The sequence below is a fragment of the Rhinoraja longicauda genome, chromosome 13 (genome assembly GCF_053455715.1).
Source record: "Rhinoraja longicauda isolate Sanriku21f chromosome 13, sRhiLon1.1, whole genome shotgun sequence".
In the NCBI taxonomy this organism is placed as follows: Eukaryota; Metazoa; Chordata; class Chondrichthyes; order Rajiformes; family Arhynchobatidae; genus Rhinoraja; species Rhinoraja longicauda.
The window spans coordinates 13,060,158-13,086,896 of NC_135965.1; the positions used below are offsets into that span (position 1 = coordinate 13,060,158).

Here is a 26,739-nt window from a genome sequence, read left to right on the forward strand (position 1 = left end):
ATTCTGAGATAAAGGTTTTGTCTATCCATCAATGTCTCTTGTCCAGAGTAGGTGAATTGAAGACCAGAGGACATAGATTTAAGGTGAAGGGGAAAAGATTGAATAGGAACCTGAGGGGTAACATTTTCACACAAAGGGTAGTGTATGGAACAAGCTGCCAGAGGGGGTAGTTGAGGCAGGCACTCTCCCAACATTTAAGAAACAGTCAGACGGGTACATGGATAGGACAGGTTTGGAGGGATATGGACCAAACGCGGGCAGGTGGGACTAGTGTAGCTGGAACATGTTGGTGGTGTGGGCAATTTTGGCTAAAGGGCCTGTTTCCACACTCTATCACTCTGTCACGCTATGAAGTTGCAAAGTTCATTCACTTTGAAGTTGAATGTTTGATGTCTATTTAGCATTCTGGAAAAAGTTTTAAAATCGTATAAATTATCATTGTAAGAAAATCCATGATTTTTTAAATCTGTAGATCCCAAGACAGGTCTTCATAAAATCATTGTTAAGAGTCAGTTTAGAAAGGAAGCTAATCATATCATATCATATATATACAGCGCGGAAACAGGCCTTTTCGGCCCACCAAGTCCGCGCCGCCCAGCGATCCCCGCACATTAACACTATCCTACACCCACTAGGGACAATTTTTACATTTACCCAGCCAATTAACCTACAAACCTGTACGTCTTTGGAGTGTGGGAGGAAACCGAAGATCTCGGAGAAAATCCACGCAGGTCACGGGGAGAACGTACAAACTCTTTACAGTGCAGCACCCGTAGTCAGGATCGAACCTGAGTCTCCGGCGCTGCATTCGCTGTAAAGCAGCAACTCTACCGCTGCGCTACTGTGCCGCCCTATCTATCACTTCCAAAAACAGCAAATACATTCTCGTGATTAAAATTTTAGATGTGCATGCTAATTTGTGGTGTACATCTTAATTTTTTTTTTAATTGCCTTGTGCATGTATTAATCAAAAGCTCTTATTGTAGATAAGACCTGGGTTAGTTTGCAGTGTAACACTAGAGGTATTATAAGACAAATTTTGCAAAAAAGATTTGCCACATGGTCAACATATTGAGAAATGTTTCCAGCTAAATCTGATTGAGAAGCAGATGTTTCAGCAGAATACTTTTTTCAGTCCTTTTGTCAATTTTCTTCATGAGGAATCACTAGATGGCATAAGATAGGTACCATAAAATCAAAATGGCAAATCAAAACAAAATCCATGGTTAGTGCTAAACTTTGCATTCTTTCCATTCATATTCATTGCCAACTCTTGAGTCATGTTGAAATATGATTTTGTTCAAAAACAAAATATTGCAGATGCTAAAAATCTGGAGAAACTATTCAGCCAGTTAGATATCATCTGTAGTGAACATTCACCAGAGCTGGGTGTAGTTGGGGGAGGGTGAGCATGATTTGAATGGTAAAAGGAAATTTTAAAGGAAGTTTTTGTGCTTTGAAATTACTGAAAGCTTAATTGGTCAAATGTACCACCAAAGGTGTGTTGCAACTTTGAGAAAGAAAACTGGAGTAAAAAGAAATAAAATTGCTATATTGAAATATGTTGATTTATTGCTATATATCAAGGAGGTGGTAAAGTGTCGAAGAGACCCTTAAATGCAGGGAGTGTCACCAACGGTAGATGGATCGAAGGGATGGGAGAAGAATACAGAATTGATATGTTGAGCAACAGTAAGTTGTGTATTACACTTATGGACTAAAGGGGGTTCTGGCAAGTGATTAATTTACATCCTTATCCTTGCGTAGAGATGAATAGTGAAAAAACAAAGACAATATAGTAAATGCAAAATGTTGCTTTTAAATTGCCTTTTTAGATGGAGAATGTTTGCCAAAGGGGGAAATTAAGGAGTAGAGTGTCACTGCTTGTAAGGGAAGATGGTTTTATAACAGAAGTGTTGGTGGGGTCTATTCAAGAAGCTGGTTTAGTTAGAGGGTTGTAATTCAGGACATGAGAAATGTAGGAAGTTGAACAAAAAGCTCCATCCACTGTGATTGCAGAAGAGGGAAGGTCAAACAAAGCACCCATGGGTGTGTGGGCGTATACAAAATCTCTATGGCAGTTAGACACAATGCTGGAGTAACTCAGCGGGTCAGGCAGCATCTTGGGAGAGAAGGAATGGGTGATGTTTCGGGTTGCGACCCTTCAAATCTCTATGGCAGTTGTTGGGTTTATAATGGTTTAAGCTTAATCTCCAAATTAAGTTGAGTATCTGGAGATGGGAAATTGACCTGTATCTTGATTCAAATGACTCTCAGCTGCTGGGTTGACACTGTCTGTAAGAATGACATTAACAAACAAATCCTATGCACTTGATTCCTTTCTACTGTGGTGGGTGGAGTACTTATTTATATACACATTCAAACAATGATTGAAGTTCTTTCACCAAACCAGCCTCCACCTTAATCAGAAAATATTTGTTTTCCAGTAATCAAAAGGAACTGTATGTTTGAAAACAATATGGTCTTTTCCTCCAGGTTGGGGAATCAAGAACTACAGGGAATTGGTTTGAGGTGAGAGGGGAAAGATTTAACAGGAATTTGAGGGGCAGTTTTTACAGAGGTTAGTATGTATAATGGAATGAGCTGCCGGATGCAAGTGCAATAATGACAATTAAGACCGATTTGGGCAGGATAGGAAAGGCTGGGAGGAAAAAGGGTCAAACCTGGACAAACAGGATTAGCTAAGATGAGCACTTTGTCATGAGCTAGTTTGGCCGAAGGCCCCATTTCCATGCTTTATATTTTAATCTATTACAGCAGGTTCAACTCCAATGACACATAGCAACTGCAGTCCCTGCCCCAAGTCCACATTTGCCTATTGAAACAGTTCACTTAAATTCCCTTCCTCTGTGACATGGCAATCTCTAACTATATCAACATTTGGAGTAGAGTGTCTGCTTTGAGAATGGGTCCTCTTTTTGGTCTTTGGCATGAGAACAATGTGGCCTACTCAGATAGCTGAGTAATTAAAGCACTACATTTTGGTGTGTCAGCCTGCAAGAGGACTATGCTTGCTTTCTTGTCTCGGGACTTGCAGAAATTAGAGACAACAGCATTGGTGGTATTTCTGTACTTTGAAGTGCCTGTTGTTGGTAGTCCATGCCTCAAGTGTACAGATGGGCAGGAATCACTGCTGCCTAGTAGATCACAAGCTGTGTGCTTAGGTATTTTCTCCACAAAGGCCAAATAAACCAATGCTTTGCTTTTTCTCGTGTGTGTATTTATATTAGCTTTTCCATAATTGTTTATGGCTATCCAAAATCGTTTTGATTTGCATATTACTTTTCCAAGTTCATCCATTCTAATGCAATGCTGTGGTGGTTCAGAAATGTCATTCTGCATCTTGTGTTGGATAAAAGAAAACTTGGTTATAATACAAAATGTAATGGCATAGTAATCTCAACTTGGATGTCTTGTTCATACTTTGGTCGTGCATCTCTCAAAAATATTTACTCATCCTAGGATCTCTTTTCCTGGATGTTTTTTTTTTTATACTTCATTCATGTTGCCCAATGTCCCTCAATATTTTAATAGTTAATGTATTAATTTTTAACTTTGGATTTTAAAGGAGAGATGTTAAGTTTTTAAGCTTGCATTGGGGCAGTAATTGAACTTCCACAGTATGATGAGTCAATAATGAAGTGACATCATAAAGCATCTTTAATTTTCGGGTTGAAAAAAACTAATGGATGATGATGCAGCTGTAGTAGGCTTGTAGATAGCAGAATACTGTCCCAATGGCTATTGGGGTTAGAGTAAGAATGGTGAATAGAATTTCATTATGTTCTAGTAATTGGGCAAAAGTAGTAAAATGTGAACTTTAAAAGTCAGCGTCAGGTTTGTAAACAACAACAAATCTTGGTTACTTGGCATTTGCTTTGCAGCTTTATCTGTTGCGTTTGGATAATTCATTGATCCTTTGCTTGTTTCATACGTAGTTTCTAAAAATGAAGGAAAGCATAATTGCAATCTTAACTGGCATCCTTTCTGCTTTCTTTGATATTTTGTTAGAAAAGAAAGGGTGACAAATCCCAGCAATATGTTCATAAGTTGTAGGAGCAGAATTAAGCTATTCGGCCCATAAAATGTCTACTCCACCATTCAATCATGGCTGATCTATCTTTCCCTCTCAACCCCACTCTCCTGCCTTCTCCCCACAACCCCTGACACCCATACTAATCAAGAATCTATCAATCTCCACCTTAAAAACATTTATTGACGGTCTCCACAGCCTTCCGTGGCAATGAATTACAGATTCACCACCCTCTGACTAAATAAATTCCTCCATCTCCTTTCTAAAGGTACATCCTTTAAATCTGAAGCTGTGTCCTCTGGTCCTAGATTCTCCCACTAGTGGAAACATCCAGTCTCTCTAGGCCTTTCACCATTTGGTAAGCTTCAATGAGGTCCCCCCTCATCCTTCTAAACTACAGTAACTACAGGCCCAGTGCTGTCAAACTTTAATCAGTTACCCCAATCATCCCTGGGATCATTCTTTTAAAATATGACTGCGGCAGTTGTACATGAGATATACAGTGCCCTCCATAATGTTTGGGACAAAGACCCATCATTTATTTGCCTCTGCACTCCACAATTTGAGATTTGTAATAGAAAAAAAATCACGTGGTTAAAGTGCACATTGTCAGATTTTAATAAAGGCTATTTTTACACATTTTGGTTTCACCATGTAGAAATTACAGCAGTGTTTATACACAGTGCCCCCATTTTAGGGCACCATAATGTTTGGGACACAGCAATGTTACGTAAATGAAAGTAGTCATGTTTAGTATTTTGTTGCATATCCTTTGCATGCAATGACTGCTTGAAGTCTGCGATTCATGGACATCACCAGTTGCTGGTTGTCTTCTCTGGTGATGCTCTGCCAGGCCTGTATTGCAGTCATCTTTAGCTTATGCTTGTTTTGGGAGCAAGTCCCCTCCAGTTTTCTCTTCAGCATATAAAAGGCATGCTCAATAGGGTTCAGATCGGGTGATTGACTTGGCCACTCAAGAATTGACCATTTTTTACCTTTGAAAAACTCCTTTGTTGCTTTAGCTGTATGTTTGGGATCATTGTCTTGCTGTAGAATGAACCGCTGGCCAATGAGTTTTGAGGCATTTGTTTGAACTTGAGCAGATAGGATGTGTCTATACCCTTCAGAATTCATTATGCTACTACCATCAGCAGTTGTATCATCATTGAAGATAAGTGGGCCAGTACCTTCAGCAGCCAGACATGCATAGGCCATAACACCCCCACCACTGTGTTTCACTGATGAGGTGGTATGCTTTGGGCAGTTCCTTCTCTCCTCCATACTTTGCTCTTGCCATCACTCTGATATAAGTTAATCTTCGTCTCATCTGTCCACAAGAACTTTTTCCAGGACTGTGGTTGCTCTTTTAAGTACTTCTTTGCAAACTGTAATCTACATCTACATGTCATCTGCATCTAGCTATTTTTGTGGCTAACCAGTGGTTTGCATCTTGCAGTGTAGCCTCTATTTCTATTCAAGAAGTCTTCTGTGGACAGTGGTTATTGACAAATCCACACCTGACTCCTGAAGAGTGTTTCTGATCTGTCGGACAGGTGTTTGGGAGTTTTTCTTTATAGAGGGAGTTGTGTCATCAGCTGTGGAGGTCTTCCTTGGCCTGTAGGCCCTTTGCGATTAGTAAGCTCACCAGTGCCCTCTTTCTTCTTAATGATCCAAACAGTTGATTTTGGTAAGCCTAAGGTTTGGCTGATGTCTCTTGTTTTTCAGTCTCAATGTCTTCTTTGACTTTCATTGGCACAACTTTGGTGAACTTTGGAAGACTGGAGAAAAGACTGGGTGCTGAGAGCTCTCTTAAACCTGCATTAAGAAGGCAATTAAACACTTCTGAGCAATTACAGACGCCTGTGAAGCCATGTGTCCCAAACATTATGGCGCCCTGAAATGGGTGGACTATGTATAAACGCAGCTGTAATTTCTACATGGTGAAACCAAAATGTATAAAAATATCCTTTAATAAAATCTGCCAATGTGCACTTCCACCACATGTCCCTCTAAAGCTGTCCTATCCATGTACCTTTCTGAATGTTTCCTAAACGTTGTAATAGGATCTGCCTCAATTACCTCCTTCGGCAGCTCGTTCCATGCACCCACCTCCCTCTGTGTGGCAATGTTACCCCTCAGATTCCTATCGAATCTTCCCCCCCCCCCCCTCACCTTAAACCCAAGTCCTCTGGTTCTCCGTGATCAGTTTAATGTCCCATATTTTGCATAAACCAAGATTTTTTTCTTTGCTTGGTCAAGTCAAGTCAATTTTATTTCTATAGCACATTTAAAAACAACCCACGTTGACCAAAGTGCTGCACATCTGATTAGGAAAAAAAAAAGAAACATACAGTGGCAGTTTAAAACAAATAACGTAAATCAGGAAAGGACCAGACAGAGAATAAATTTGAAAATAAGATAGCTGATGAATTCCTAATTATAGCAAGTCAATGGGTTATAATGCAAGTAGTTATAACTCTGTCCATATCTGTAGATGTTATCCATAGCCCTGCAGGTCTTCAAATATGCTTTCAACGACTGCCTCAAATGTGATGAGATCATTGCTCTACCATTCTTTCAGGCACAGATATACAGATCCCCGCTATTCTGAGTGAAATCTTTTTCCTCTTTTCTATTTTACCAATTTCTTTAAATCTGCACCCCCTATTTTTGTTTATTAATTCACAAACTAAGAATGTCCTGCCTTTTTACTTTCTAGAACCCCTAATTACATACACTTTATTGCACCTCTTAACACTGCAAATTCAGTTGCTGTTTTCCATTATTGTCAATAGGCATTATATCACATCAGAAATCTTCTCCATTGCAATACTTGTAGCTAATCTTGGTGTGCAAAGCAGTGAATTATGACCATTTTGCATTAGAGCCACAAGTTTAAATATCAATTCTATGCAACAATTTTTTTTTCCCTTTTTCCCCAGCTTTATTTATGTATATAGAGGATCAACACAATCACTTTTTGGCTTCGGAGAAACTTTCAAACTTCATATTTGAAATATCTATTGAGCACGAGTTACATAGAGTAACAGAAGCTGGGGCCCACTGGTGCATTCAAGACACTTTATTAACAATGATCATCTGGACTGGTATTAAACAGTGTAATTGCTCTGATAACCTTGCAGGTGTCATTCATGATTCCATCTCCTCATTTATTTGGTAGATTGGCAATCAAAACTATGAATGTTCAAAAGAGCTGAACAAATTAACATTTAAATTTAAAGAAAATGCTATTGCAGCCTAATGCAGGGCTAGTGGATTACAGGATATTTGAATTGCCATTTATGATTTTGAAAGTTTGACTAATCCAAGATTCTGCTGGTGTTCTGATTGGTCTGATGTTAACTCGAAGAAACTGGAATGGAAACATTGTGTGTCTGGCTTCTGCCAGGCAGAAGTGATGTATACTTTCTCTTTTGATTTGCAGGTGTTTGGTTTGTTTCTTATAGGTAGACCTTCCCTGTTGCATCATTGGTTCTCCTCTTCATCTTATCATCTTTAAATGACCCCAAAGTGTTTAGTGGGTACCAAACAAGACTGAAGAGGGGCCTCGACCCGAAACGTCACCCATTCCTTCTCTCCAGAGATTCTGCCTGTCCCGCTGAGTTATTCCAGCATTTTATCTATTGAGGAAACCTCTTATCGGTTGAACTTGTCATTTAGAGGAAAATTTATCAAATGTAGCAATTTAATTTACAGGTACAGTTTAGCCAGCTACTTTGTACATTTGACAAATATCAAATATAAAACAGTTCCAATTAGTGATTAAATCTCACTTTGACAATGTACTTCTGGTTTCTCTTGCTGCCTGTAGGTTTCTGAGTGTTTGGAGGACTTGTTGGACTTGTATTATCTCATAGTGATCATTTTGAATAAAACTTGTAGGTTACAAATACATCTCACTAATGACACCATGCATTGCAGATTCATTTCCATCAGTACACTGATTCTCTGTAGCTTGACCAATGCCCAATTCCTGTTTTGTTGGCTTTAGATATTTATATGGGCCTTGGCTACAAAAAATGTGTGTTAGAGAAGTCAAATGAGGATATGATGCTTTTGGGAAAAAAATGTGACATATAGTTAAATTTCAAATTCCTTGGCCTACTTAGTGCTCTGCTTTGGTCACCCACCCTGCAGCCATGTTTCTGTAACGGTCATTAGATCATACTCATTTACAACTTGACGTATGCTGTTAATTGTTTCAAGATTTCAATTGCATTTATATATTGTCTTTAAATTTGTACTTGTTACATTTTTCCATACTCTGACCATGTTGGACGCCTTTGTTTCTGCTGCTTGTTTATTTTGCTTACTGCATTTCTAGCTCGCAGCCCTTTTTCTGATTTTTGGGGGTTTCCATCTTTGAGCCCTCCCAAAAAGTTCCAGCAAACCCTGCCCTCGAGCATATTGCTCTTGATCCAGTCTTGTGCAGGTCCTGCCTACCCCATAAATGACCCTTGAATCTATGCACTTACTCTTGCACTCTCCAGCTGTGAGTTTGTTTGCTCTGGTCTCCAATTTCTGGGCTTGACATTGGGTGGCACAAGAAATTGTCACCTTTGAAGTTTGCTTTTTATATTCCCTGGCATCCTAAATCTGCTTCCAGAACCTCGTCCTTCCTCCTACCCATGTCCTTTGATACCAGTGTGGACCCCGACCTGGTTCTTCATCCTATCCTACTGGGTATTCTGCAGTCATTCAGTGATGTCCTGTGACTAGCATCAGAACAAAACTATACTATCATGTCTAATGCCATAGAAACACCTGTCTGTCCCCCTATCAATTGAAAGTCATTGCTTTCTCACACATCCCCCACCCTCGTGCAATTAGTCGCTGGCGATGACATACTCTTAGCTTTTTGAATGCCCCTGATGAATCCTGTCCTTGCCAGTTACCGAATTAAAGCAATCCAGGACTGCTTGCTGCTTCTAGTCCACCTGACAGTTGCAGTTTACCCTGCCATGTGACCATTTCCCTAAATGTACTTTCCACAAAGTCCTCGGGCATATCAATGCGCTCAGCAACTCCAGCTGCACTTCAGCTCTGAAACCTGGAGTTTAGGTAATGGATGATTTCTGCAAATATGTCCAGGTCATGATTTCCCATGTGCACAGATGTACTTTCCATTCAACTGAGCTACTCTGACATGCCTTCTCTTCGGTGAGAACACTTAAAGTTGATGTTTCGAAATGGCAAAGTAGCAGCCTGCCTTCTGCCAACATCACTTTTGACCTGCGGTATCACTCTTTCAAATTCATGCTGAGTCGCCTCTGCCCTATCCCACTGAAGTTCTCCTGCTTATTAAAGTGCACAAACTGAGAACCACTATCATCTCACACAGTATGCTTCAGAAAGATGTAGTTTGATGCATTCCAGTGAGGTTTAATTCTGGTCCTTTTCCATAAGAATGTGCCAGATAATAGATGACGACTGTCATATTTTCCAGCATTGCACTTGGAACTTGTGTGTTCAAAGTCAATGCGGATCAGTTCTAGTTAGTCATCTGGGTGGGTGCTTTCTCTGTTTGCATTTTTATTGAAATTCTTAAAATGGACTTCATGCACTAATAGTAATGTGCAGCCTTCACATTAAGAAAAGGGATATAAAAGTGTTTAGCAAGTTGGAGGTGTAAAAGATAATTTTAGATAAAATCCAAATAACTATTCATATGGAAGATGAGTGATCTGATAATTCAATGAAGCTTGATTTCTTGCTTGTCTTTTCAAAAGCATGTTCTTCACCTGTGGATGTGCTAGTGTCAGAAGGATGAATTTGTGTTAAGCTGAGAATTTGTTCACCAGCTGTCCTTTTAGAGTTTATTCTATGTCTTTCGGAGCTCGTATATAACACCTGCAGATTTGTATACCTTTACTGTTGAGATTTTGTCCATAAATTTTGAGGTAGAACTTCTTTATGCTGGAGGAAATGTGAGATGAGGCCCTGGGTGGATTTGAAAACAAGGAGATAACTTCATAAATCAGTTACTTAAGTAATAGCCAATTATGATGCAATCTAAGACATGGACAGCAGTTTTTTGGAAATTTTGCTGACAGGATTTTCTTATGTTTTGTACTAAAAAGGAGGGCCGGCTAAAAAATTGATGTCATTGATGTAATTATCTTCTATATACTAAAACTCTCGTTTGTTTGTTTATTTGTGATCGAACTACAGCCAAAACGGTACACGATAGCTTGACAATTTTAGGCCCACCTTACTGTTGTCGCTTTAATGGTAAAGCAAGTATTTGTATTGAAATCGGTGTTATATCTTTAAAGTTATTCACATTTTTAAGTTTAAATCTATCTCCTAGGGAGGGAGGGGGGAGGAAGGTGGGTTGAGGGGGATGGACAGAAGGGGAAGTGGGGAGGGTGGTAGGAGAGGGTGCTGCACCAATGCAGGAGAGGTTTGGGCCCAACGGGTCCACTTGGTCTAGTTGTTTTATAAGAACACGTCTTTGTTATTTTAGCTTTATCCTTTGGGTTACCTGTTCAAAGAAAATTCAACATGGAAAATTGTTAATCTTTGGAAAAACTCAACACACTGGGAATTATTGCTAGGGCTTTGCCTGATTTCTCCCTGCAATTGGTCTTCAAAGAAAGCAATTGAATCCTGAGGAAAGTAATGCAGGTGGCTGCTTTGGAAGGTACACATATAAGCAATATAATCCTGGGGAAACCCATTCTCATGGCAGCCTGGGAAGGTATAAATGATAAAATTAATGAAGGATACAGAGAGATTTTCCTATGATATGAGATTATTTGTTATGTTTAGCACAAACTGAAGTTTAAAACAATTGCTTGGCAAACATTCACAATGCAATTTCTTGTGTTTGGAGTGAGAAATCATGTGGGAAGTTCCTATTTGCTCCAGTTAATTTCTAGCCGTTATTAAAAGTTGCTGCGTAATGAGCACTGCAGATCAAAAAAGAAGCTTCAGTGGTTCTATGCCGTGCAAGGTCAGAGCAGTGTATTCTCTTTATTTTTACAGCGATTTAGGATGCTAGTCAATAAATTTACTGATCTTTGATAAATTGTGAAAAGTTTGGTCTAAAGAGACTGTTTGAGTGAAACTCTTAAGCAAATTATGATCAAATTTGATATGCCTTTTGTGAAAGAGATAACGTGCAAGAATGGGATTTTTCTGCAGTTAAAATTGGCCCTGTTTCATTTGTGTGACACTAAATCTGCATATACCAAAATATTTCACTGCTTATTACCGTAAAATATTTCTAAACTATTAGCATGTTTCAAGAAGTATTCATGATTTAAAATTTAGCTCTAAAAAAAAATGTTATTTGACATTTCCGTCTGTTAAGAACCCAATGTGTATGTATCTTGGATTTAAAATATCTAATTTATGCTAGAATTTGTCTCTTTTTCTGTAAGCATGCTGAAATATTTCATGTATAACATTCTTTTTAAAAGACTTGTGTTGAACTTGCTGTGTGGCCCAGAGTAGTTATGAAGCTTAAGTTTCTGATGATGAGTCTTGACCATGTGCTGACTCGTCTAAATCTAAAGTTGTTGACTTTGACAAGAAGAATGATGAAACTGGTCATTTAAATGGAGAAAGATTGCTGGAGCAGAAGAGATTTGGTGTGACTTTGTTCATGACATATACTAAGCATACAGGTGCCGTTTTGGGTCGAGACCGTCTGAAGAAGGGTCTCGACCCGAAATGTCACCTATTCTTTTTCTCCAGCGATGATGTCTGACCTGCTGAGTTGCTCCAGGTTTTTGTGTCCATCTTTGGTTTAAACCAGCATTTGCCGTTCCTTCCTGCACGTAAGCATGCAGGTGCAGCAGTTAATGGACTGGATTTTTCAAGAGATTTGGAGTGTAAGCATTGGGAAGTTTTACAACAATTATATAAGATGTTAGTCAGAATTTTTTATTTTTTTAAGGAATACAATTTAAAAATTGAAGGCAATTCCGAGGAGATTTACTAAGATGATCTTGGGTAAACATGGGTATATAAGGGAATGGAAAAAGTATTTGGAACAAAATTGATCTGGAAGCACTAATGGAGATATTGAGAAAGCAATGTGGTTGAATTTCAAACAGAGCTGGATTTACGTTTTGCTATTTTGGGGAGGGATCGGGGAAAATGAATGTGGTGGGTGTGGCTTTTGATAACTTGTATTTCAGTTTGTTCTTGTTCATTGTGAAATAGTGATGGAACAAATGTTTAAATGAAACTAGACTGATTTGATATGCAATACATGTGATATTTATGTATTCTATAACAAGTTATTGTAATTTCAATATTTGTAATTTTGTATAAGGAATTGTAGGGATACCATATACTTTCCTCCTGAGGGATTTGGAGATGTTTTCAACTATGACATTCCATAGTGTAATAATGCAGTGTAATAGTCTTGTGGGAATATCTTTTATTAAGTAATGGTTAAATGATACTATAGGATGCAACCATTTAATAATGCAAGATAGTAGCAATGTTCTAAATACGATATTAGATTACTCAGCTAATTTCAATGCTGCAAATATGCAATTCTGTGGCAGAAATGCAATAACTAATCTGGGGAAAAATTGACCTTACTGGCCATCTTTAAGTTTGAGTTCATGCCCAGGAACACAAATTAAGATTGTTCATAACTAACCCACTGGATCATTGAGCAAAAAGCGAAATGTTGGAGTAACTCGCAGGTCACGTAGCATTTGTATAAACAAGTGGACAGATGACCATTTTCAAGACTGGAGTGGAGGGGAGATGGCTTGCAGAGAGATTAGGGGAAGGAACCGGGAAGGTGATGGGTGAATACAGGTGAGGGGATTGATTGGCCCATGCGTCAAATGGGGGAAAGAAGGGTGGACATGACATGATACGTTGAGTTGATGAAAAGGTGGAATCTGAGAAGAAAGGAGCGTGTAGAGTTCGGTGTAGAAACTGAGGGATGATGGGCAGAAGGAGTTAATGGTGAACCTGAGGTAGGGATGGGTGCTGAGTGGGTGGAGCAAGGGCAAGAAACTGGGTGACGGGGCAGAGGTAGTGGAAATACAGGTGTGTTCGGGCTAATTATAGAAATGTGCCATAGGCACCTGGATATTATTTTTTGTTATTGGATACATGTGATTAGCAAGGTGATTTGTCACATCAAAAAACGATTTAAAAATCAAGAATTATTTCTGAATATTTTCAGATAATAAGTTGGATGCTGAGAAATGGGATTAATGATCATATACTGGTTTAATTCTGGTAGTTTTACTTTGAGGTTTTTTAAAAAATTAAATTAATTTTTATGAAAATGCTGGTTGTGGCATTTATGGTTGATGAGGGCAGCATGTCCTTTGCACCAGGCCTCCTAACTACTGGATGGGAGCACACATCAGGCTTACAGCATTAAACTGTACAACTCTAGCTGTGCTTTGTGCAACTTCACCTTGAATGCTAAAAGATGAGCAGACAAAACGATCAAGTATTCAGTCATGATCTTGTCTTGTACAGCAGTGGGTGATGCCAGTGATTTCTTCTGGTTCCCAAACTAATCATAATTCTGTTCTGAAGTAACGATCATACTGGATTAAGGGTATATCCCATCTAACCATTCTTCAGACATGGTGCATTAAATTTTGATGTTTGTTGGTATTTGTCAAAGTTTGACAGAAAAGGCAGTGTGGCAATAGTGGAACAACTGGAAAGTTGTTGCCACAAGGCTTCCACGGGCATGGTGCATGGTATATCACTGGAGTGTCAGTGTCGATTTATTGTACTCAAATCATTGCAATGGTATTTGAATCCCCGACTACGTGACTTGGTAAAGAGGGCTGCAATTTGAGCCGCAGCTGAGAACGTTTGTGTTGTTGCCAATAATGTTATGCTTCGAGGCGACGATCCTCTTAGACCAAAATAGCATGAATCACCCTGCCCATAACTACCTGTAGTATAATTTGAATAGTAACACAGCTCCAACAAAAAATGTTACCAATTAAATACAGGCCATTTTGCACCTTTAACTACATTAACTTATTTTTGCTCCATAACCAGAAGGAGCAAGCATCAGTCTTAAATTTGAATTAATTTGGTGTCCTTTTTTTAAATTGCTATTGTGACTTGTTGAATTTATCTTGGTTTACTTGAAAAGATTATTCAAGTGGGTGACCAATTGTTTTCTTTAGTTTGGTTTAGAGATACAGCGTGGAAACAGGTGCTTGAGCCCACTGAATCCACGCTGACCAGCAATCCCCACACACTAACCCTATCCTACACACAGGACAGTTTACAATTTTTACCAAGCCAATCAGCCTACAAGCCTGTACGTTTTTGGAATGTGTGAGGAAACGGGAGCTCCCGGAGAGAACCCACGAAGGCCACACGGAGAACGTACAAACTCTGCAAATAGCGCCCATTAGTCGTGTTCCAACCAGAGTCTCTGGTGGCTTTGTAAGGCAGTAACTCTGCCGCTGCCGCACAGTTCTTCATGGATGTTTCAAAGGAAACTATAGTTATAAGCTGTATGTTCTAAAATGTGCATGACAATGCTTCAAGTTGTGAATTGATAATGCAGATGCAAACAAGTGGGAGAAGTGTACTTTGTTGGGGGAAGATTTGATAGCATCTCAACAAGAAATTTAATGTAGAACCAGAGAACTTGAACTTGTTATCCTCTGCTTGCAAGAATTGCCATCAGTTCTGTGTCATGGCTATTTTCTGATACTCATTCTTCGACTGAGGTACAGGACAAAAGCCACAATCTGAAATAATAGTCCAGCATATGTGTTTGAAATGTGAAACATTTCTTTTGTGGATTGAGCATTCAGGTTGAGTTTTAAAATACTGTCAATACTATGGGAAGAATCATTAATCCCTTGCTGTAAGTTAAATTGATGTCCATTCCGGCAGCTGAATGCAAGTCCTGTTTAATAGAGCATGTTTGTGTAAGATACTGGTGTTGATGACCGAGTACAGTAACAATTCAAGTCGTTTTCTAAGGTGAACAAAGTGGGCCTGTAATAGATTAACCATTCGGCTGTCTGGGTAGAGGTTCATATAATTTCTTATAAGGCTATCCTTGAGACCAAAATTATCATTTGGCTGTAAATATCTTGTCTGTTTCATTGCAGCTCTTGTCATTGGAAGTATTTTTTCAGAATAAGAAAACTGATTTATGATGAACTGCAGTTGAGCAATGAATCTTAGAAATTCAGGTTCTTTCTATGCAAGGTCTTTTGTATTTGACTAGCTCTACTATATTGTAACAAAAACAGTATTTGTGTACAAAATGTACACTTGCAGTGAAGAAATGCTAAATTATTCTTGATTTTGTTGGCTCCTTTCTCATTTCAATGTGATATGCTGTACTTGACATGGAACAGCAATTGCAACTTACCACAGCACTTAAACTTCAGTAAGTGTATCTGCTACATTTTCAGTTGGTCTCGCAAAGTTGAAAATACAACTAAAATAGTGCTGGAAATACTCTTGCAGTAAGAGCATCTGCTGAGAGAGGAATGGATAGTGTGTCAAGTCAGATCTTTTTTTGGTAAGAAGACAGTGCTGGAATAACTCAGCAGGTCAGACAGCATTTCTGGAGAACATGGAAAGGAGACAATTCAGGTCAGGACCTTTCTCCAGACCTTTTTTTCCACAAAATGCTGGAGTAACTCAGCAGGTCAGGCAGCATCTCAGGAGAGAAGGAATGGGTGACCTTTCGGGTCGAGACCTTTCTTCAGACTGATGTCAGGGGGTGGGACAAAAGAAGGATATAGGTGGAGAAGGTAGAGGGAGAACTGGGGAGGGGAAGAGAGGGACAGAGGAACTATCTAAAGTTGGAGAAGTCAATGTTCATACCACTAGGCTGCAAGCTGCCCAAGTGAAATATGAGGTGCTGTTCCTCCAATTTCTGGTGGGCTTCACTATGGCACTGGAGGAGGCCCATGACAGAAAGGTCAGACTGGGAGTGGGAGGGGGAGTTGAAGTGCTCAGCCACCGGGAGATCTGGTTGGTTCAGGGGGACTGAGCGAAGGTGTTGAGCGAAGCGATCGCCAAGCCTGCGTTTCGTTTCGCCGATGTAAATAAGTTGACATCCAGAGCAGCGGATACAATAGATGAGGTTGGAGGAGGTGCAGGTCTCACCTGGAAAGACTGTTTGGGTCCTTGGATGGAGTTGAGCGGGGAGGTAAAGGGACAGGTGTTGCATCTCCTGCGGTTGCTGGGGAAAATACCCGGGGATGGGGTGGTTTAGGTAGGAAGAGACGAGTGGACCAGGGAGTTACGGAGGGAATGGTCTCTGCGGAACGCAGAAAAGGGAGGGGTTGGGAAGATGTGGCTAGTAGTGGGGTCCCGTTGTAGGTGACGGAAATGTTGGAGGATGATTTGTTAGATATGCTGGCTGATGGTGTGGAAGGTGAGAACGAGGGGGATTCTGTCCTTGTTACGAATGGGGGGAGGGGGAGCAAGAGCGGAGCTGCGGGATTGTTGTGCTGACCGTATAATAACAGAAGCCTTGCACCTGGATAATGATCCAAGGACTTTATTAACTACATAGCAAGCACGCCTGCACGTTCCACTTACACGAACCCGAATCTCACAAGCAGTGGTCACTCAAAAGCTAAAGGGGTGTAACTACAAAAGCATGACGCATAACATGAGAGACACCATTACACTAATCTACATCCCCCCTCTTAAAGAGAGGAGGAAACCTGTGTAAACATGTATGTTTCCAATTTTGGCTCATTCTGCTGAAAAATTAGCAATCTGACATATTAACTTTGTTTCCACAGTTGATGACTGACCTGGTTTTATTTCTGGCATTTTCTGTTTACTTCAGATTTCCAGCATGTGCAGCTTTTTGAAAAAAATATTTTATTTGAAAACACAACTGCAATAAGTCACTCTATAAATCTAATAACTAGCAACTCAAATCTAGCTTGTTTAAAGATTTGGTTTAGCACATTAAACTTGTGCAGCAGTCTGAGTGACTTGCAACGGGGCAAATTTGTTTGCATGAAAATGCGCAGGCATTCCCTGTGTTATGTAAAGGTGCTGATTTGGAGTACTGTCCGTAAGTTTATTTCTCCATAAATCAGAAATGTCCATTTTCTAAAGCTACCCATATCGTGTCACTCCTTATCTATATACTAAAACTCTCATTTGTTTGAACTAAAGCCAAAACGGTACACAATAGAGCGACAATTTTGGCCCACCTTACTCACCGTCGTCCCTTTGGTGCTAATGGAAGAAGTTTCATTGAAATCTATGTTATATTTTTTAAGTTATTCACATTTTAAAGGGATGGAGGGAGGGAGGGAAGGGGGAGGATGGTGAGGAGAGGGTGCTGCACCAATGCAGGAGCGGTTTGGGCCCAACAGGTCCACTTGGTCTATTACACTTGGTAAAATCTCATTTCATCAGTTCTTCTGCTGAACACTACCCACAATTCAATTAATCTAACATACTAAAACCAGTCATTAACCAGCAGTGGGAAACACATTTAACTTATTGTTCTAGATTTCTTAATATGTTTAAAAAGTGTCTTTTCATCTGTAATTTGGGCTACAGCTAAATGCAGTATGTTTGTACATGGTGAACTCAAATTGAAGTTTCAGCTATTCGCTGTATCTATTCCTGCTGGCCTAGACAGTCAAAATAGTTACATCCTCACAGCATTAGGTATAAACGCAATATAACAAGAAGTTAATTTGGTTTGATGTGAATTTCAAGAGAATGTTTTGGACAGGACACAAATCCCTTTACTCTTAGCCTATAGTGAGGTTTACCATTTCTGACTGACCACTCAGATGGACCTTCTGATTTAATATTTCATCAAACTTGCAGTTCTGACCTTTGATTTAGATGTTGCGGTGTCATATTCACATGTACCTGAAAACCACATTGTGGCCCTGTGCCAGATTCCCTATAACCTCAGAGGCCTCATTCCTGCACTCTTCCAAAAGGATGGACACCATTCCCAGATTCCCTTTAAACTCATTGACACCCTGTTTACCCACATTTGCTTAAGCTCATTGTTTATTTCCCCCTCATTGCTTTTAAACCCAACCACAATCCCGTGAGTACCGCATTATTGTAGTTTTATCGTCGAATGCTCTTGGAGAGTGCAAATTCACGTATTTAGCTTAAGGACATAAAATATGGTATGAGACCCCTTGTGGTGCTTAACAAAAAGTACCTGGAGCTGTTATATTTTGTTAATCATAATCACACTGGTTAACTAGTATAGAGATTAATTCAGATTGGCATAAAATGTCAAACCAGAAACTGATTAATTTTATTGCTACTAATAAATGATAGGACAAAATTATTTTATATTTGTGTTCTGATTTCAAAATCTCTGTTTCAGTGAATGATAGTGTCTAGAAAGGGTATGTCCCTTAAGGAGAGAGGTGCCAATGTCCAACCGGCCTAATTACAATACAGGGGGGTCACTGCGACGTTCACAGAGGAACACTGCCGGGGCCCAGCCGCAAGACGAAGCAGCAGGAGGAAGGCAAGTAAAATATGTAGTTAAAACATCTTTATTTGCTGTATTGCATGTGAATATTTTGACAATCCTATGGTGAGATGAAAATTCTATCAGCCTGACACATGTGGTCCTTTTAACTCATAAAATGGGCAGGATTCCACTGACCTGTTGCATATCGGTTTGGCAGGGTCAGCATAACAGGCTTTGTCAATGAAATGGTGAATGGTAAGATTATAAGTGTTCATTCATTGTATGCAATGGATATAAATGGGAACAATAAATACACAAAATGCCAGTTATTCTAAGTAAACCAGACCATGATGATGCAAACCCATGGTGTGAAGCCTATTGAAGCAATAGCCAAGAAAGCAAACCTTCTACTTCCTTAGAAGGCTTAGGAAGTTTGGCATGTACTCAACAACTTCTACAGATGTGCTGTAGAAAGCATTTTATTGGGATACATCACAGCATGATTTGGGAACTGCTCTATCCAAGACCGCAAGAAATTGCTGAGAATCGAGGATGCAGCCAAGACCATCACACAAGCCAATCTACCTTCCATTGACTCCATTTATACTTCATGCTCCCTCGGCAAGGCCACCGGCCTAATCAAGGATAAGTCTTACCCCAGTCACACCCTCTTCTACCCTCTGTAATCAGGCAAGAGGTACAGAAGTGCTCCAGATTCGGGGACAATTTCTTCCAAGCTGTAGAAGGCCTCTTCCATGGCAACGGAACCATTCTATCAACAACTAGAGAGCAGTCCTGATTTACTATCTAACTCATTGGTGACCCCTAAACTATCTTTAATCGGACTTTGCTGGACTTTATCTTGCTCTAAACATTATTCCCTTTATCAGGGATGGCTCAATTGTAATCGTGTATAGTCTTTCCGCTGACTGGTTAGCACTCAACAACTTTACACTGCCTCGGTACTCATGACAATAAACTAATCTAAACTAAAAAGCAGAGACCAATCATTGAAGTGCAGGTAATTTTTCGATGCCGAGGTAGAGTTGTGCAGAGTGGTTCAAGAACATTTTTTCTTATGGGAAGAGGCTGTTCTTGAAACTAGGTACGTTTTCTGGCACCTGGACCACCTGTTTGATTATAGCAGTGAGGGAGAGCATCACCAGGGTCTTTAATGTTACTAGCTGCACCCTTGAAGTGCTTCCTTTAAATCCCTTTGGAGTGGGCAATGAACTGGGCAACAATGCCCACTACCTTCTGCAGCCTCCTTCTTTCCTAAGCATTTGAATTACTGAACCAGGCCTTGTTTCAACCAGTCTGTATGCTCTGCTTCATACAGCTATAGATGTTCGATAGAGTTGCTAAATCTCCAACAACTGAGAAAATAAACGCATTTGGTAAGCTTTCTTTGTGATTGCATCTGTGTGCTAGACCCAGGGCATATCATTGCTTTGCCACCACCAACTAAATTATTGATCTCCATATTGTACTCTGACTTGTTACCCATTATTTATCCAACAATGGTGTTATCAGTGAATTTAAAGGCTGCATTTGTGCTGCGTTTGGTACATAGTCATGGGTATAGCAATAGAGCAAGGGATGGAGTATGCTGACCTGAAGTGGTCAATGAGGAGTTAGTGTTGCCAATCCATACTGACTTAGGTCCACAGATGAGAAAGTGGAAGATCCAGTTGCAGACGGATAAGCAGAGACCTAATTCCCTAAGTTGATGATGAGTTGAGAAGGGATGATAGTGTTGAACGCTGAGAGGTAGTTGAACAACAGGCTGATGTGTGTTTTCCTGCTATCCAAGTTGGCTTGCGCAGAGTGGAGAGTCAGCGAGACCACATCTACTGACGATCTGATATAGCCGTAGGTGAATTGAAGTTGCTTCAGGTCATTAATGAAGTAGGAATTAATTTGCTTCACAATCAACCTCTTGAAGCACTTCATCACTGGACGTGAGTGCTTAAGTTGGTCATCATTCAGACACGTCGCCTTGCTTTTCTTGGGCTGAAGATGTCTGCATAAGCTCTGGGAGGTCGATCTGCACATGTTTTGAGAACACGGCAAGATATGCCATCAGGGTCGGGCACTTTCCCAGGTTTGCCAGGGTGAAATGGGTCCCGGAGACTGCGAACACGGGTTTGTCGGGCGCCCATAAAGGTACATCATTGTTCTCCATTTCGAAGCAAGCATAGAAAGCATTGAGCTCATCCGGGGGTGATGCATTACTGTCACTTGACCTGCTCGGTCTCGCACTGTCTAAGTGTAGGCAACTTGTATGACTTTGGATCACATGACTTGAATGCAGGAGATTTGGTCCGCCGTAGATTGTGGACCTACTTGTTGATCCAAGGCTTCTGGTTAGGGAACACTCATTCTCTAAAAGTAAGCACTGTTCACAATAGTTAATGAGCGAAAGTTTTTAAGTGCACAATTTCATAGATATCTAAACAATATATTATTGGTACTTGACAATTGTAATCCAAATGCAAAATTTCTAACTACATTTGATAAAGATCTAACCTTGACATCCCTCTTGGATGAGGCAATGTACTAGCAATAGCTAACTAAGGAGTTGATGTAAAGTTGTTTGGTTTCCTTGCAATAGATCACAGTCAGAGGAGAGAAACCAGATTCCAAGGACGACAACTGCTAAAGCAACAAAATTGCAGTCAGACACTACCTCTGGTCAATCCAGAGGGCGTGTGTCGCGAAGGTATTGTATATTTTATTTAACAGCATAAATGTTCGTTATTCGATGTTAGCTGGAAATTAAACAAACTGTGCTCCAAACATCAATTTTGTTAAAAATAAATTAATGGGACTTTGCATTCTGAAAATTATAACCTCCTTAACTTCCTCCTCATTGGAACCTTACTCTCTTTTGGGCAAAGGATGCCTCGAAGAGGAACGGGACTTAAACCCCAGCAAAATTAGTAGGGGATTTGAATAAAACATGTCCCTTCACGATTATTCTACTGTCATGAGCCACCTAAACATTAATTTTGTGGCGCAACTTGTATTTTCATCTTCAAAGACAAGTATGATTTTAATTATCACAGCATGCAGTTGCTTGCAAAGAGGTTCTGGTCAATTGCAGCAACCTGATGGAATTTTTAAGCATCTTCTAATAGAAAATTATACTCTGGGCTTGGCTGCCTGTGTAATTCTCTCATGATACGATAAAATTGTCTTTTGGTAGTTTTACTTTCTTAAATGTTAATGTATTTTTCTAGGCAAACGTTGCATTGAATACCAGAATTCAATGTTTACATTCTTTCAATTTCTCCCCCTGGCAGAGCTGCATTAATGTCAACATTGAGCAAATTTTTAATTTCCTCGTTTGTGGGGAAATTAAGATTTTATTGAACTTTCTTTGTTTTTGTTTCTCCTGCTGTTTCCATGTGTAGTCTCATGTAGACTTTTCACAACTTAAAGCAACTGCATACGATTGCATGCACTGAAATGCCACGTGTTCTGGTGGCTTGGATCTAATCCAAAATGAACGATCTCAATATTTATCCTAATCCATTTGCGACATTTTCCTTGGTTCCATTTACATCAAGATTTCACATTTATAAATCAAAAGTAAACTTACTAAAAGTAATTGTTCTGGAAATATTTTTGTCCATAATCTGTTTAGTCATGGGCATGTGTTTTTAATTTTTGAAATTACTAATATGCACAATATGTTCTCTTTGGTAAATGTACTTTTGTATCTTCAGGAATTCCCGGAGCTGCAGCTCTTCATCGGTCGCATCTGTGCCACAGCAAGAAGATAGAATTAGGTCTGATAGACCCAAAACGGGACAAACTAAAAGGGACAACTCAAAAAGCAGCCTAAGAGGCGTAAAGCGTGGTCCAAGTCCTGATTACAGCAGTTCAAACTCGACCTGCTCTGCGAAAAGATCCAAAGCCCTTCAATCCACTGAGAATCCCACTGAAACGCAAAAACACAAGCTGCAAACTAAGTCCCCAAAGAAAAGGAAACCTGTGCAGGATCAAATAAGAACTGCTCCAGCAGCATCAACAAGTAAGGCCCAGAGCAGAAAGCAGACTGGGTCTGTTGGTGCTTCCCCTTTTCAAAAAAGGAAAAAGCTTGAACCTGCTGCATCTATAAGTGATTCTCTGCCTGACTCGATCAGTGCTGAAGAGAGATCTGCTAAACCAACCAAGCTGGCTTCAAAATCAGCGACCTCAGCCAAAGCTGGGTGTAGCACTGTCACTGATTCTTCTTCCTCTGCCTCTACATCATCTTCCTCCTCTGCTGCTGTGTCTCAGGGAGCCAGGCTAAAGCAAGGAAAAGATCAGAATAAAGCTCGTCGTTCTCGCTCAGCCTCCAGTCCCAGCCCTCGCAGAAGTAGTCGGGAAAAGGAACAGAGCAAAACTGGTAGTTCCTCCAAATTTGAGTGGGCTGCTCGCTTCAGCCCTAAAGTTAGTCTGCCAAAATCAAAACTGTCACTCCCAGGATCTTCTAAATCGGAGACTTCAAAACCCGGGCCTTCAGGCCTCCAAGCAAAGTTAGCCAGTGAGTGGTTGAAATTGTGTTTTGTTATACAAATTAAGAAACTGTTTTCTTAAGCTATCTCGCTTATCAGATCACTATGATACTGAAAAACTTAATAATTTAAATTGCGAGAGAAAAAACTTTTATGCAAATACTAATTCATAGTCAAATTTATAGGTATGAAATGTAATTCTTGTACTTTTATGCTCCTGTTTGAAACAAAGTTGCAATTTTTTTTTGCATGCCACTGGTAATTTTCTGTGGCAAATAAATTGCACTTGCATTATATATTGGGAAATAATTTTTTTCAGTAATTTTTATTAGACCTGTAATCCTACACAAATGAATGTGGAGCTTTGAGAGAGGTGGGTAATTTACAAATCTTGTCCAAGGTAGCAAAATTTCTTCTGCAATCAGTTACATTCCTCTTCTTGGTTCACGTGGCTAATATGCCAAGTAACAATGAATCTGAGCATCTACCCTGGTTTTTAAGTTTAATTTGAAAATGGAATTTGGTATTCCGTTTTCTATGTAAAATAGTGCCACCGGGATTAACCTTAAATAATTCTCAGATCAGCATTAGATTGTGAAGCTAGGAAATGTACAAATAAAACTGAAATATTTCAGAAAGAAAAACCTTTAAAGGTGTTATCATTTGAATATAATTACATTAAGATATTAGAAATAATCATGTATCCTGTGCTGTTGAATTTTTAAAGGCTTGAGAAGGTCTACCAAGAAGCGCAGTGAATCGCCACCAGCAGAGCTCCCCAGTTTGAGGCGGAGCACACGGCAAAAGACCACGGGCTCCTGTGCTAGTACCAGGTAACTGCTTTAGAAATAAAGGTTTAGGTTGCCACTAGTTCAGTGCTATAATTTTGATGGTAAGATATTTTTCTCGTATTCCTGAAATCTCTTGATTTTAATCTCTTGATACTCGTTAACTATATAAAAATGGGGTTATTTTATGTGTTTCTCCTATTATATGACTATGGGTGCTATTATCTTAAATATCTGAATTGATTTGATGTTCATTCATTAAGATTTATTATTCAATGGAATTACATTTTTAAATTTGAGATTCTACATTAATTTACCCACCAGAGTTTTTGTTCAGCGCTCTTCAGGCCAAATTTATCTCCATCGTGGATTTGGGATACTTGTAATAGCATTAGTAATTTTGGAGACAGGAGGCAAGTTTTCATCTTGATTAGTGTCCTCCTGACCATTTGCAGTTCCAAAAGAAAGCACATGTTGGCCTAAAACTGCATTTAAATGATATGCAGATTGTAAATATTTCATTGTGTACCAAATAGAAGTGGAAGGTGTGGAGATGATGAGAACAAGGAGAAAAGCATCATACATTAACTTTACTGATTTCATGAAAATAAAAAATCTTTCAGCACAAGTTACTAAAAAAATATGGAATTTTTCCACTTCCAGCGATATTGAAATAGATTACTTAACCTCAAGTTACGATGAATTTCTTAGATGTATATTTGTGTTGAATATTGTGTCATTTTGGAGAATTCCAGTTAGGCACTTAAATTCTTGATTGGAAGGGAAAAATAAATAAATGTAATGATGAAAGTTGAACTTTATCAGTACATTATCTAATTTAGAATGTCAAGAGGTCATGTTAGTATAGTCCTGAAATATTACAGAATTTAGACCTGGAAGACAAATGAAATTTGGCACTTTCTAATCATTTAAAATTGATAATGAGGGAGAAAAAAGAATTTAAGAAATTGGTCTTGAATTGGCACATCTACAATGTATGAACTAAGCACCCAAATGGTTTTCCCGACATCCAGTTCTCCAAGAAGTGCAAAAAGTGTGTTAGTTATAAATGGTTAAATTGTTTGCAATGGGAGGACTACAGTGAATATGAAAAGCTTGCTTATAACTTGTAAACTAGCCTTGACCAGAACTGAAAGGAGATCACGCAACTAAGAATTCCAATGTGCATGGCCTCAGAAAGATTGATATCGCATCAAGAAAGTGGACCCTTTTCAATATATGAAATACCAGCAAATTCTCGATGCAGGAGGCTACAAATGCTGAAATCTTGAACAAAAAAAACACAGCTCTGGGGTTCTCTGGGGTTAGGCAGCATCTGGAGGGAAATGGACAGACAACGTTTCAGGTCGGGACTAAATGCTACTTTGAAAAGCACAGGAACAGTCCCAATGACAGTTATTCCTATTTACTCGCCAACCAACAGCAGTGTAAAAAGATTATCTTGTCCTTACCACTGCTGGCTGCAGAAGCAGTGTGCAAATTAGATGTTACATTTTCTACACCATAGTGGTTATTGAATTTTTTTTAATTACTTGGCTAAAAAATCCTAAGGCCCTTAAATCCTAAGTTGAGAAGAGTAGTCCACTTTGATAATATCCCATATAAGCATTAGATTGGTCATACTAAAAGATTGGTCTGCAGTGCTTCACTGCCATATCAATTTCCTTTTGAGGTGTTGAATTTGGAACTTAATGATCTGTCTCAGACCAACTTAATTCCAGAGAAGTTTGCAGTTCAGAATTTAATTGACTTTATTTTCTCTCTTCCACACAACCAGTCGGCGAGGCTCTGGCCTGGGCAAAAGAGGAGCATCTGAGGCTCGCCGACAGGAGAAGATGGCAGATCCTGATAACAACCAGGATGGAGCAAATTCTTCTGCACGCACAGAAGACATACCTCAAGGAGCATCGGGTAAGAACTTTATTGGTGGCGCGTACTGACTTGCATGAATCCAAATCAATCTTGCCATGAAAGAAAAGATTATCATTTCTAAATCAAATTATCAGAAGCCTGGGCATATTATTCCGGATAATTCATGGTTTTCTTTTAAATGAAGTGTGACAGTCTCATGTGCTTTTGAACATTTTTTAGACTTGCTAAATGATGTTTGATCATCTTCGCACCTGAAATTTTTGACTCGAGTTGGATCTGTGTGCATTTAACCCAAATAACAAATCCACCTGTAGATTTCCATTGGATGTCTTGATTCTTGGTCAATCATAGGTTATAAGACATTTGGAACTAGAAAGCGCCATTACCTAGCAATAATGCCATTTTGAGCCTGTATAAATCTTAATCATTACTGCACTGTGGCTCTGTGAAATGGTTTTATGTTGCATGTTAACATCAGCTTCAATGAAATATTTTCATGACCACATTATTCAGATTTTGGTTCTGTATAGTTTTTTCTTGAACAGGAGTTGCACCTTTTATGAGACAGAAAGCTCTTCTGGCTCATTTCTCAAGTATTTAGATTAAGTTTGAAAAGCCATATTTAAGGATCGTAAACTGCACCGATTGCTTTTATCACAGTGAGCTATCCATTTTGGGGTGGTTATTCCAGTACTGGAAGATAATCATAAGAGCAATAGATCAACTTCTATGATCAACTGTTTTCTAGGCCAAACTGTTAACAGTAGTGTTTGCTGGAATATTCAGGGTATTCCCAGGTGCTTGCGGTAATGATTTACAATTTACTTTGTCAGTGAAATTGTTGTTAAATATTGAATATATAATGGCACTTGCCTCTGGTGCTGTACTTGGTGTTTAAAACTTAATGCATTAAAAATTTTAAAATAATTATTGCATCCAGTTGGAGAATTTAACTCAAACTGAGGAAAAATGGCAAAGATTGTTACCTGTGTGCAATCTGTATTCATTCTCTGAAATGTTGTAATGGAGTCTCCAATAAACTAAGCATTATTTATAACTTCAATTGTA

At 39.3% G+C, this 26,739-nt stretch overlaps 1 protein-coding gene across 9 annotated transcripts in view; it reads left to right on the top strand.

Annotated features, from left to right (window-relative positions):
• trip12 (thyroid hormone receptor interactor 12) overlaps positions 1-26,739 on the top strand; it is a 104,619-nt gene that overhangs the window by 9,950 nt on the left and 67,930 nt on the right. For all 9 annotated transcript variants that reach the window (XM_078410391.1, XM_078410387.1, XM_078410388.1 and 6 more), the window contains 5 exons: positions 18,393-18,539; positions 21,100-21,207; positions 22,217-23,019; positions 23,718-23,823; positions 25,577-25,710. In XM_078410391.1, coding sequence (XP_078266517.1) covers positions 18,442-18,539; positions 21,100-21,207; positions 22,217-23,019; positions 23,718-23,823; positions 25,577-25,710 — 1,249 coding nt within the window. In that variant the 5' untranslated portion in view covers positions 18,393-18,441. The remainder of the gene's footprint in view (positions 1-18,392; positions 18,540-21,099; positions 21,208-22,216; positions 23,020-23,717; positions 23,824-25,576; positions 25,711-26,739) is intronic.